Below are 13,578 nucleotides of genomic sequence, written 5' to 3' on the forward strand. Positions count from 1 at the left end.
ATATTAAAGCATTTCAATGAAGCCGAGCAATGGAATATAAAAACATTTGTGGCATACAGTGAATTCTTTAATTCAAAGTCTAAATTAAAAATTGTGACGACCTGTGGGATGTTGTATACTGGGCAAAATCCAATTTGTGATTAAAAAAAATACAAACAAAAAATCAAACTTAAAGTTATACCTTTTAGGGGGCCAATCTCATGGTTTACAATGCATACTGACAAAGGTATTACATGTCGTGTCTTAAATATGTGAGAGCTCTTCTTAATATGGCTCACATTATGCTTCCAACCCTACTCTCTCACATTGTAGCGAGTGAGACTGGGTTATTGTTGATGCTGCTGTAATTACGGCACTTTATTAGCTATACGCTGGAATCACACATGACGGGGTTTTTTTTAGCCAAAATCAGTAGTGGATTTAACAAGAATAGAGAAAATAAGCTTTACAGATACGCACTACTGTGAAATATCCTGCTTGAGTAAAGAGAACCTGTCAGCACGATTTTGTAAAGTGAAAACATGGCTGTAATGGAACTGTAATACAGATTAAATTGATATCTTTGGTGAAGAAATCTGCTTTGTTGTTTTTCTTTGATCAGCATTTGAACCTTTATGCTAATAAGATTTTAATGCACAGGAGCTGGACTGTACAGGGGGTCTTCTCCCTGACTTTTATTCCCTCACTTCTCCATCTGCCTCTGGTCTTTGAATGACCGGTCAATGCTGAGATTTCAACCAGAGGAGGCAGGTCAGTCACAGACCAGAGGAGCCAGAGAATAACAGACAGGGAGGAGAAGCCCCAGTGTACTGTCCGGCCACTGTGTACCAAAATCTAATTTGCAGAAAACTTCAACTGGAGATTAAAGAACAACAACAAAGCATGGATTTCTTCATCAAAGATATAAATTTAATCAGTATTAAGGCCCTGTCACACACAGAGATAAATCTGCGACAGATCTGTGGTTGCAGTGAAATTTTGGACAATCAGTGCCAGGTTTGTGGCTGTGTACAAATGGAACAATATGTCCATGATTTCACAGCAACCACAGATCTGCCAAAGATTTATCTCTGTGTGTGACGGGGCCTTTAGAGTCATGTCTTTACTTTACATTACAAAATGCTGCTGACAGGTTCTCTTTAATTTACTAAAGTTATGTTTGTATCTCTTGGCATGGAGAAAGCAAAGATCTGTAGTAATTCCAGTGTCCTCCTACTCTGCTCCATTATTGAAATTGATGCAGTGTTCAGTCTGCAAGTGAATAAAGAAAATAAATAGCATTTATAGCTATTTTTAAGTCTTCATTGGGAAGTTGAATTTCAAGTGTATATTCTATTCCTTAGGGAAATTAAAAACCTACAATCAAGTAAAACATTCATAATTAGATTTATTTTCCTTATTTTTTTTGTTAATTTGGACAGTATTTAAATATAGTTATTTTTATATCTTTATTAGTTAATGTTTTTTTCCCCAAGTCTTTTTACTTTTTTTTATTATTTTTCTTTTCATTCTATATAATTTTTTGGAGATGAGCAAAAACTGGTTCAGTGGTAGTGCTTGTAAGCAATGACCTAACTACAAGTTCTTCTTTTAATTACTAGGCCTGCACAACGCCGGGTTACTCTACAACGATGATGTCTTACCAGGCGAGCTAATCAAAACATGATTCAAGGATGCTGGCAGATAGATGGAGGTTGGCAGGGCTCTTATCCAATAACCACAAAATAGTGACCGGGCTGCTGGACCAGGGTCTGGTGGATCGATTAGCTCAATTCTAATAATTTTACAGAAAATATATATTGTGTTGTTCCCTCTGATTGCAGGTTAGTCAATGCATTTAAACTACAGATGATGATCAAATTGTAATTTTCCAAAATCCTGCCTGTTAAAATGGGAAACATAGTTAAACCAGTACAATAAGTATACTGTATAATATAAAAACATCAGCTCAGCAACAGGGAACAAATTTCTATCTTACCTCTTTGTGCTACATAACAGTTGTAAATGCCAGAATAATATTACACACAGTACCCGTTTTTGTCACAATAGAAAAAATTACAGTTAACATCTTGAAAATAAAATATAACATCTCAGGCAATACTACTTTAAAATTTATTTGCAGTGTGACATAAGTGATAAAGAATACAAATTTATTCATGTTACTTCTTTTTCTCTGATTTTAAAGACACAAAATGCAATTGTTTGTTGCATTTTGTGCATTTATAATTAGAGAAAAAGAAGGATTTGTCAGGATCCATTTTAGCAGCTTTATAACCTGATTTACATCATTTTTTAAGGGCAAGATGGCACCCATGGACACTGGCTGTATTTTATGTGAAGGTAAAAAGTAGTGCTCATTAATGAAGAACACTAACCCTAATAGAAGCAAGCTAATAAGACTTTGAGATGGTGAAAAGTCGTAACAGGGCTCAAAAGTCTGTTTCCCTACATCAGATTGTCTCTTCAGTGAGAAAGTAGACAAACTCTAGTGCCACCTATAGGAGGTAGCAATCCTAAAAGTCAAAAGTGACCCTTTAACGAGCCTTGTCATATGACTTAGGATTTAGGCCAGATCAGAACCTCAATTTTCAGACACAATGTTTCGAGATGGTTGTACCTTGTCAATGCAAAGTATGTGATCTGATCTGGCTGTATCTGAGGCTAAGACTGGGTCTAAGGGGAAAGCTATTCTCCTTACAGAGACTGACACACCAATCCAGAATGCCAGTGGGCAGGTTAATGGGAAAGCTATTTTCCTTGCAGAGACTGATGCACCAAAACAGCATGCCAGTGGTGGGGTTAAGGGGAAAGCTATTCTCCTTGCAAAGACTGACACACCAATCCAGCATGCCAGTGGTGAGGTTAAGCGGAAAATTGTTCTTTTTGCGGATACTGACACGCCAATTCAGTATGCCAGTGGCATGCTAGATTGGTGTGTCAGTCTCTGCAAGAAGAATAGTTCTCCATACTTCAAGACTTGTTTGAAGGAGAAATTACTTTGAAGAAATCTACCAGGCATCTTCTGAGCCAAGTTATTCCTTTTGACAGACTGGGAGAGTTCCTTGAGCGTCAGCACATGCTATTCACATTTAGAAGGTGGAACGTTTGAGCCCCTATTCAGCAGTTTCAGTGGCTTTATAGTAGGTGAATATGCCCTTACTTTTTTTTTTTGCTTACTCCTAGTGGGAGATCCATTTAATTGTGATTGAAAGGATTTAAACTATAGTCTATGTGCCATTACCTCCTCTCAATATGCCCAAAAGCACTATTTTCTCCAGTCTGGTCTACATTGGTTCACATGCTATCATTTTAGATCAGCTCATAAAACGTATTAAAAATCTATTATGTTTAAGTTATTACCTAAAACTACTAGTTGATCTTCATTCATGGCTTAAGGTGTCTGAGAGTGAAGAAGAGAAGGTTTAAAATTCCTTCATGTCAGTTGAAAAAATGCAATAGTTTTATTGCATTGACAAGCAAATAGTGCCTAGAAATGTGACTTCATGCAGATATGCAAGCAGTCATGCGTAATCTATATCATCAGAAGTATGAAAGTTTTCATTATTTTTCTCTACATTCTAACATCCTCATTGAAAAGACAAATGTTTCCCAAACCACTGAAAATGAACCTCTGGACAATTCTTTAATATACTGTAATTATCACTATAAATCAACTTGCAAATTCGAGAGACTAAAAGCCCATAGGGTGCTGTAAAGTATGCCTATTTTCATACTGTAATCAGGTCAGCACCGAATTCTCCTTTGACTTAAAATAATGGTGGCAGAGAGTGATACATTTTTAATTTGGGAATTTCCAAAATTAAATGAAACATATATGGTGTAATTCTCCACTGAAGTGTTAATCGTTTCCTTCCTAAGTATTTTCATGTAAGTAATATTAGGTGGTGTTTTATCTTATAATACAAAAATACCACCCTAAAAAAAGGTTATGTCTATGTCATTGTAGCCACCTGCCCTGATTCTGTTCAGTGGCATAGATTTGCAAAAGGAGCAAAATATATTCATAAACCTTCCTAATTAGTGATGAGCACTACCATGCTCCGGTGCTCATAACGAGCAGTCGGACGCTCGGACGGTCTCGACTTCCATTATACTCAGATACTTGGAGTTAACTGGGTATTTGAGCATTTTTCCAGGAAATCTTCTGGAAACAAGCTTGAGTTCCCCTGCGACTTCCATTATACTCGAGTACTCGCATCGTGCCCATCCGAACATCCAATTGCTTGTTACGAGTACCCAGCACCCAAGCATGGTAGTGTTCGTTCTTCACTATTCCTAATATCTTTGTAAAAAGATCGCCCACCTCTAATTCATGTGGATTGAGTTAAGTCTTTGGTTTGAAGCCCAATATTAAAGCATTTAATACTGTCTTCTACATTTCCCCAAAATCAGACATATAAATAAAAGAAAACTGAGTGCCTTAGAGTGAAGAATTCTCCACAATCCTGAGCAATAATCAATATTAGAACATGCTTTATAGATTTCTGAGAAAGTATTGATGTAGATCTTGAGTCTCAGATCCCCATCAATTGATATAATAGTTTGAGATGCTGATAAGAACAATAGGCCCCTTCAAGACCACATGGTTTTTCTTAGCTTCATTGAGATGAGTCATTGTTGGGCCATAGATGGAAATTACCTAGAAATGCCTTCTGTATATGAGGATAACAGGAGTAAATTGAGCACTGGCACTCTTATTGAATATTAAGGTTCTCAGCTCCCAGATTCCCACTCAAAGGTCCTCATATACATAAAGCCAGCTGAATTTTTGGTCAGGTCTTTCTATCACTTCATCATCTCAAACCTTCAACATATTATTTCAAACCTTAAAAAAAGGGGCCCGATTCATTATGTTCTATTTATTTTAATTTACTTTTTTTGTGTTATGTTACTAGTTGATTTTTTTTGCGCCAAACTCTTCAAAATGGCACGTGTGCAAAATAAAAAATGCTCTTCTGTTTTGTCTATTACCTATTTAGAGCAACAAGTTGCATATTTTACTAAAACATTGCAAAAAAATTCAGACATATATAAAATTACTCCAGGAAGAACAGAAGTACATGTGTGCAAAAATTTCACAACTTTTAGAAAAGTCGCAATTGATGAATCAACCAAAAACCCCTGGAGATACCTAATATTGCTCATAATGGCAAACTTAAAAAAGAAAGAAACACATATAAAATAGACGTTAAAAAAGGTGCAAGTGAAAAGAATAAGGTGCATATGAAGAGTAGGCCAAAACCAACAAAAATACAACCAAAGACACAAATGTAATAATGAATCGGGCCCATTATCTCATTGAGACTTTTAAAAATGATTGCATTAGTGGACAGACCCGATATTATGAGTCATTGATTCTTCACGTTTGAAGATGAAAATGTCATTAATTGTCCCGTTATGAAGGATGAATAGGCTGTCACTTTATTTTTAAAAATAGTATTAATCCCTGATACTGTTGCTTTATTGGAATGACCAGGAACAATGAACATATTTATGGCGGCTCTCAAGGAAAATTCCAATTCTAACATGTTCTTCATTCAAGAATAGCCCCATTGGAGCAACAAATATAGACTGCACAGGGATACACAAGATAATATCCAGTAAGTAAATTGCAAAATGAAGTATTTTATAGCAGTTGGCACTATTTACGTGGCGGCCAAGAACTGTTCTTGAGTACTCGACATTGGGACAATATTATTAATAACATTTTTGGCAAGTTAACACATTAAATATCAGTCTTCACACTTGCATTTGTGGTTGTTTCATCTTACCTGATTTTTTTTTTTTTACTTTATTTTTTTTTAAATAAGAAATGCAAAAACAATTTTATGCACAGCAAAATCTGCAGTGGTTTATAGCACAAAAAATAAAAAATATTTTCTTAATTTAAACCAACAATGATCTCTGAACAGAAAGCATTTACTTCAGTTGCATAACGATTCCAGTTTTTCGTGAGCTTTCCAACACAGTATCCATGTTGTATTTCTCACACCAATATCACTGGAAAAGCTAACGACAAGGTTGCAATTCTGCAACATAATATAAGTCTGTACAAGTCCTCCAAACAGTAGACTGTGAAGGAAGTACTATACCTGTGTCCATAGTAATAGGTTCGCTTTACATACTTTATTTATATTCAGTTGTCCTAGCTAACATATGTACACATATAGGCTTTCTTAAAGCTCACAGAACCTCATTTCCATCTTTGATGCATGCAGTGACCCATAATCCTTTCTTGAACAAACTCTACTCTGCTTTTAAATGTTCCAAAACACATCTACAATCATGGATTAAAGGATCAAGAATGTCAGGATTTGCAATACACTGGCTCTTAGGAAGGGCTTTCATAATTACACACTGCTGCTGAGTCATTATATGTTTTGTTACAAAAGGTAGTTCCTGAACTATTTTACTAAGCAATTCTTCATGCCATGCAAAATTAATAGTTTATGAATGTCTTTGAGGCTTTTCCTTTTGAGTTCGTAGGCTTTACCAACCTTAGTGCTTTTAAGAAAAAAAGTCCTTATTGCTCTTGCAACTAGTCACATGCTGGTCTCACGTGTCTGACAATAACCTGTTTCACCGGTGTCTGAAGGGATTTCTGGGACAAATAAATGATTCTCCACTTTACTTTCCTCCTGATTACTGTCCTGTTTAAGGTCCTCTCCGGCCAAGTAAATGTCCTGAGTACAATTTTGATTGATTGATTTCTGCAACGAGTGCACATCTGTGTCTGCTGTAGCATAGTTGCCATCATTCTTTTCCTCAACGCAGTTATTTTTGATGTCCTCCTGAGTATCGTGCTTTGATTCACAAACCTGCATGAAGTCATCATCTTCTGTGTTTATTTCTGTGAAGCTGCTTCTCTTCTTGGAAGAGAGTGAAACTAATTTGGGATTTTGAGAAGGTGGTGTAGGAGGCCTTGGAAATACACCTGGAGACTCTGTTTCTGTTGGTTGCTCGGAGGATGAATAGTCTTGCAGAAAAAGTGTGCTTAGTTGAAGATGAGTGTATAATGGGTGTTCTATTGTCTTAGCTGGCATTGCACTTGTGATATTTGCTGGATTTGGGAGAGTGCTGCCCTTTGACTGTTTGAAATTAACTTTTAACGATCTAGACCTAATTGGATTATTCAGTTTCATTGAACTCTGACTATCCTCTCGCTCAGCACCAATTTGTTCTTGGAGAAGTATCTTTGGGGTTCCACATTCACTCCTACCTGAGGCTTCTGATAACTTATACTCAAATGTGACATCTTTGGGGGCAAAACCTGGGTATTTTGTACGTGGCTGAAAGTGAGATGTTTTAACCTCCCTCCCACCTTCTTCACTAACGGTATATGCAGGGAACCTCATTTCAAGGTTACTCCCAGGAAATGGTGTAAGAGGAGATCTTTCTGCTTCGGTAAAATCTGTTGCGCAACTGGCAAAGCTGTCAATACTTGAGACACTTCTCATGTCAGTTATCATATCTTTCGGAGCAACTGATAACTGGTTTCTTTTTGCAGAAACCTCTTCCATTTCTATTTCCTCTTCATATGCAGGTGGAATGACTGATTGCTCATGATAGGCAGAGTTAACACTAGGATGTGACTGTGCTTTTGTGATCTCATTGTATAGCTCCTCTAGTTTCTGGGCACTGAGATGTTGTGGGCTGGAAGAAGAATTGTTTAATAGTTCTTGGGAGTCATGTTGACTGACCTCCTGATATTTATTGTCAAATGATTTATTTGAACTTGTCTCAGACATTGTCCTCCTTGCCCATTTCCATCGGCTAGGAGACAAATGATTATCATTAGCGTTCTCCACTTTATTAGATCCATCGGCAGACTTATCTACAACAATATCGATCAGCTCCATACTGCGAGCAAATGCATCTTTCAGGTTCATAGACACTATGCTCCCATTTCTCTTAGCTCGTTCAAGTGCTTCTCTTCTTTTTATTGCCTTCTCCTGTCTTTTCTGCTCTTTGTAAAATTCAGAGAAATTGTTTACAATGATAGGAATTGGCAATGCAATCACTAAGACTCCAGCGATGCAACAAAGACCCCCAACTATTTTACCAAGTAATGTCTTAGGGTAAATATCTCCATACCCAACTGTAGTCATAGTTATCGTTGCCCACCAAAATGATGCAGGTATACTTGTGAATTTAGTAGCATCTTCATCCTTCTCAGCAAAAAACACCAAACTAGAAAATATCATTATTCCCATAGCTAAAAATAATATCAGTAATCCAAGTTCATTATAACTTCTCCTGAGTGTGAATCCTAGGGATTGTAGACCAGTTGAATGTCTGGCAAGTTTAAGGATACGTAATATCCTCATAATCCTGAAAATTTGAACCACTCGACGAACATTTTGGAACTGAAGAACACTCTTATTGGATTCTGTAAGGAAAATTGTCACATAATATGGCAAAATGGCCAATAAATCAATTATGTTCAGAGGGCCTTTAAAAAACTTCCACTTGTTGGGTGAAGAAAGAAATCGCAATAGATACTCCATTGTAAACCACGCAATGCAAACTGCTTCTACATGTGCCAACTGAGGGTTGTCATTCGGTTGCCCAAATTCATCTGGTTCTTGCAGATCAGGTAGTGTGTTCAGTGATAATGCGATGGTTGAAAGCACGATAAACAGGATTGATATAATCGCCAAAATCTGAAAGACAAGATTGAAAAAAAAGGATTTAATGTTGGATAATAACAATTAAAATATAAAATTCTTAATATTGCAGATACTCTTTATTATCACCTTGTCATGTTGCATAACTAATCAACTATGTGTCTAAGAAATTAGATATTAAAAACCACCCAAATATCTGTAACACACTCTTATTGCCATTATATATATACCACCAGTGGATGTATTTATTGCATATGTTATTTTTCCAACCCCTTCCTTGAAAATTACTCTCTTGAAGCTTTTATTTCTGGAGTGCACAGTTAGTTTAAGCATTAAATGGATGACCCATTGATTTCATTAAGTGTCGTACAATGCCCCATTTTTCCTGTAGTGTTAGTAGAAAGAACTCACGTGATCAGATCCTTATTGCTACATTGGAGCTGGTCCAAACTACATAATCCCTATATTTCTATGTATGGCAATTCTCTTTCCTATGTATTTAGTGGGAATTTGAATTATATGTTTAAAATCTGATAACTCAAAGATTATGATGTTCGGTATATTAGCAATAGAATCCTAAAAATTAGCATAGTATGCATGAGATATGAATACGCAAATGTAAAAAATGAGAATTTGTTTTTTCATAAAAGCAGTTCTGTCAGTATATTTCAAGGGTTTGTCCAACATTTTCAATTGTCTATATATGTATAGCTAGTAAAAGGGTCCATTTACACAGGTTAACAGACAGCAAGATCGGTAACCTTCTACCAATCGGCGGTTGGTTGAATGCCTGATTGCACACAGGCAGACCACTGTTAACGATGCCCACTGAACGATCTATACTAGATTGCATAAGAGATCATTTCACCTAATGGACAAGTATTTTTCTCGTTCAAAAGTTGATCGGCAGCCTGTTTACACAGCAAGATAATCAATCATGGAACAAGCATTTTTAACAAGCATCATTCGTGATTGTCCAGTAGTGTAAATTTCCCCTCAGTCAGACCCGTGAAATACCGTCAATGGAATGGAATTGAGCTACCGTACTACGCACAGCCAAACAATTCCCAAACTTGTAAACTTTGGTATTTTCAATATTGCCACTACACTCAGTATCTCTTAAAGCACCACACCAGTGGGTTTTTTTTCATCACTGAGGTTCTATAAATCTAAGGTCCCTGCCCCTAGTTATGTACTCACTCTGCGGCACAAATCTTCTGACCTTAACTTCTGACTGATAAGTCAGAAGTGACCTCACAAACTCTCAATACAAGTCTATGAATGCCAGGATGAGGCTCCCATAGAGTTGTATTGAGTTGTAACCTTCAGCTCTCTCCAAGAAACACTGGAGCTGCCAGCAGATCACAGACTACAGAACCAACCAGAGCTGCGGTGATAACTGATGACAACGCTGCAGGGTGAGTATAAGACTGGGGGCACGGAACTTAGATTTAAACGCTACACCAGCAGGGAAGTAAAAAAAACAAACAAAATGCTGGAATGGTGCTTTAAACCTTACAGGACATGGGATTTTACTCCTTTAAATTCTTTAATTGCCAATACTACAGGAATAAAGACTCTATATATAAATAATTGGCAGTTTTTATTCCACTGCTTATTCTTAGACTTTATTTTGTAAAACTCAGCAATAGTCAGTCTGACATTTTTATAATAACAATACAAAGAATTGAACAAGAAGTATCCTAAAACAGTAACCAATCAAGATTATATGCAAAGTCTGTAAAAACAGAGACCTCATGTACCGAGATTAATTGCATTATTTACATGTATTATTGTAGTCTTACGCCTGCTGGGGAAGCTTAAAACCCTGCAGTAGAAAAATGCTAAAATATAAATGGCAGATCAATAGCGTCTACCGCATTTGTAAAGTTTAATAACAGCAGCATGCACACAAGTATGACTAAGCATCGTGAAAATATAATTAAATACAGCAGATTCCTTGGTGTTAAGTACAAAATGTTAGGAAGAAGGAAAAATAGAAACTTCACAATTGTATTCGACATTTTAAGATATTGCTCAGATTTAAAAAATGCTTCTTTTTTTCATAACTTTTCAGTCCTGTGTCACAAGAACTTTAATTAAATACATAGCCCATCAACAAAAGTGAATATAAATAAGTAGCTACCATATTTTTTGCTTTATAAGACGCACTTTTGTTCCCCCAAATTTTGGGGGAAAGTAGGGGGTGCGTCTTATAAACCGAATATACGTGTGTGTGTGTGTGTGTATATATATATATATATATATATACATATATATATATATATATATATTGCATACTGCAGTGTCCGCTCTGGAGCGGTGCTGGGGGCAGGTGAAAGCTGCGGGCGGCAGCGTTTGATCTCCTGCTCCCGCTCATATAATATGCACAACCGCTGTCCATCAGCGTGGTGCTGAAACCGCATCACGCTGATGGGCTGGGGCAGCAGGGCATATTATATCTGCCTGTGCTCCCTTTGATCGCACATGATCCCCCCTGTGTTAGATATGGCCCCCATACTGCTGCCCATAGTAAAATAAAAAAAGCTTTACTTACCTCCAGCGCTGATCTCCCGGTGTCTCTGCTGCTGCTGTCTGTGATCAGTCATGCAGAGATGATATCACTCTGCCGTGCCGATCACATGACAGGCAACAAGAACCAGGAAGTGGAAGAAGCCGGAGCTCAACTGCAAGGAGGGAGACACGAGGAGGGACAGCGCTGAGAAGGTAAGGAAAGAGTGTTTTATTTTATTATGGGCAGCAGTATGGGGGGCCATATCTAACACAGGGGAGGTGTGCCATCTATAGTGGCCATGGGCAGCAGTATGGGGGCCATATCAAACACAGGGGAGGTGTGCCATCTATAGGGGCCATGGGCAGCAAAGGGGGATGTGTCCCAGCACAAGGGGGCTATATTCAATATAAGGGGGCCATATCCAGATTAAGGGAGGCTAATTTTAGGATGGGGGCTATGAGGGACATATACCCTATATGATTTGTTAGACGGACACTGGCATTATAAGATGGACCCCATTTAACATTAAAAAAAAAAAAATTCTCTTTTCCTTCACCAAATTTGGGGGTGCGTCTTATAATCAGGTGCGTCTTATAAAGCGAAAAAATACGGTAATTGAATAAAGCACGTCTGAGTAAACTTATTATGTGCAAAGTCGATTCAGATGGCAAATATAACTTTCCGAACAGGCTCTGTTCACATCAGGGATATGACTTGGCATGTATCTGTTAAGTTTGTTACATTTTTCTACTACATACAGTATAAATATAGATATAATACTGTGCAAAAGTTTTAGCCAGATGTGGAAAAAATGCTTCCAAAAATAAAAGTGGTAAGAAATGTTGATAGTTTAGCTTTATCAAGTAACAAAATGCAAAGTGATTGAACAAAAGGAAAATCTAAATCAAATCAATATTTGGTCTAATTGCCCTTTGCCTTCAAAACAACATTAGATTTTTTAGGCACATTTGTACAAAGTGAGGCATTTTATAGGATTATCAGCAGGTGTACGAATAACTACTTAAACCTAAAAGGTTATACTGATCATGATTTTCATTTTTAGATAGAAACCCCGTCATTTACTGAAACAGCTGTGTAGAAGGTTTTAGACTATCAGAGGAACAGCCAAATTGTGCTACACAGGTAAGGTTGTGGAAAATGGTTTCATATCACAGGTCATACCCCATAGCAAGACTGAGCACAGCAATAAGACACAAGATCGTTATACTGCATCAGCAAGGTCTCTTCCAGGCAAAAATTTCAAACCAGACTGAGGTTTCAAGATGTGCTGTTCAAGTTCTTTTGAAAAAGTACCAAGAAAAGGGCAAAGTTGAGGGCCGTAGAGGCAGTGGTTAGCTAAGGAAATTTAATGCAGCAGATGAAAGACATATCATGGGTACTTCTCTTCAAAATTGGTAAATGTTCAGCATTGCTATCAGATTACAACTGGCAGCAATCCGGGTGACCCAGCTACATTCATCTTGTTCTACTACTCACAAAAAGCTTGGAATATTTGGCTTTTAAGTGAAATTTCAGGATGATCTTAAAATGTACTCTAACCATTTCAGGTGAACTTAATGTGACCTTCTCAAAACATTTGAATGCAAATGTCCAATTGTTCAATGTTTCAGTACTTTTTTTGCACAAAATTCACAACAGGTATTTAATCCATGAGTCAGCCAATAAATTTTAGGGTTCATTTAGAATTGGTACACATTTTGACATCATGAGACCAAGACGACACCTAGCAATTGATCAACAGACTGGAAGAGTTACAGAAAGGCATAAAAGTGGATGTCCTTTGGCCACATCCTACACCGATGACCACTTCATTGTGAACAATGCCCTTTGGATGATGAATGCCACACAACTCCAGGCATATTTAAAGAAGTTGAAAAGGACCCAAGTGTCATGTCAGACCATTTGAAACCGTTTACGTCAGCGTGGTTTGCATGCCAGATGAGCTGCAAGGCTACATGACTACACCACCAGACACAGGTGTCATTGTCTTGCTGGACGTGGGTCTCAGTGCTGTTCACGGATGAAAGTCCATTCACGCCGAGCATAAATGATGGGTGTCGGCAATGTTGGAGACGTCAAAGAGAGTGCTATGCATCAGCCACTGTTGTCACCAGACGAGACTTTTGGTGGTGGTGGTGTTACGGTGTAAACAGGTTATTCTAGTTAATACAGAACTGCACTACACTTTGTGAAAGGTACAGTGACAAGTCCCTATTATTTGAATAACATAATCCAGTTATTATGCCTATGCATGAACAACAAAGACCTAATTTCCTTTTCAGGGACAATAATGCTTCAATTCATCGAGGTCGCATAACTAGGGAATGGCTGCCGGATACTGGCATACCTCAAATGGAGCAGCCTGCACTTTCTCCAGACCTGAAGCCCATAGAA

At 37.5% G+C, this 13,578-nt stretch overlaps 1 protein-coding gene across 1 annotated transcript in view; it reads right to left on the bottom strand.

Annotated features, from left to right (window-relative positions):
- Nucleotides 1–619: 619 nt before the first annotated feature.
- The window catches only part of KCNB2 (potassium voltage-gated channel subfamily B member 2), a 423,932-nt gene continuing 410,973 nt past the window's right edge, over nt 620–13,578 (bottom strand). Inside the window, exon 3 of the mRNA XM_075353177.1 lies at nt 620–8,684. Coding sequence (XP_075209292.1) covers nt 6,564–8,684 — 2,121 coding nt within the window. The 3' untranslated portion in view covers nt 620–6,563. The remainder of the gene's footprint in view (nt 8,685–13,578) is intronic.

The sequence above is a fragment of the Anomaloglossus baeobatrachus genome, chromosome 6 (genome assembly GCF_048569485.1).
Source record: "Anomaloglossus baeobatrachus isolate aAnoBae1 chromosome 6, aAnoBae1.hap1, whole genome shotgun sequence".
Classification (NCBI taxonomy): Eukaryota; Metazoa; Chordata; class Amphibia; order Anura; family Aromobatidae; genus Anomaloglossus; species Anomaloglossus baeobatrachus.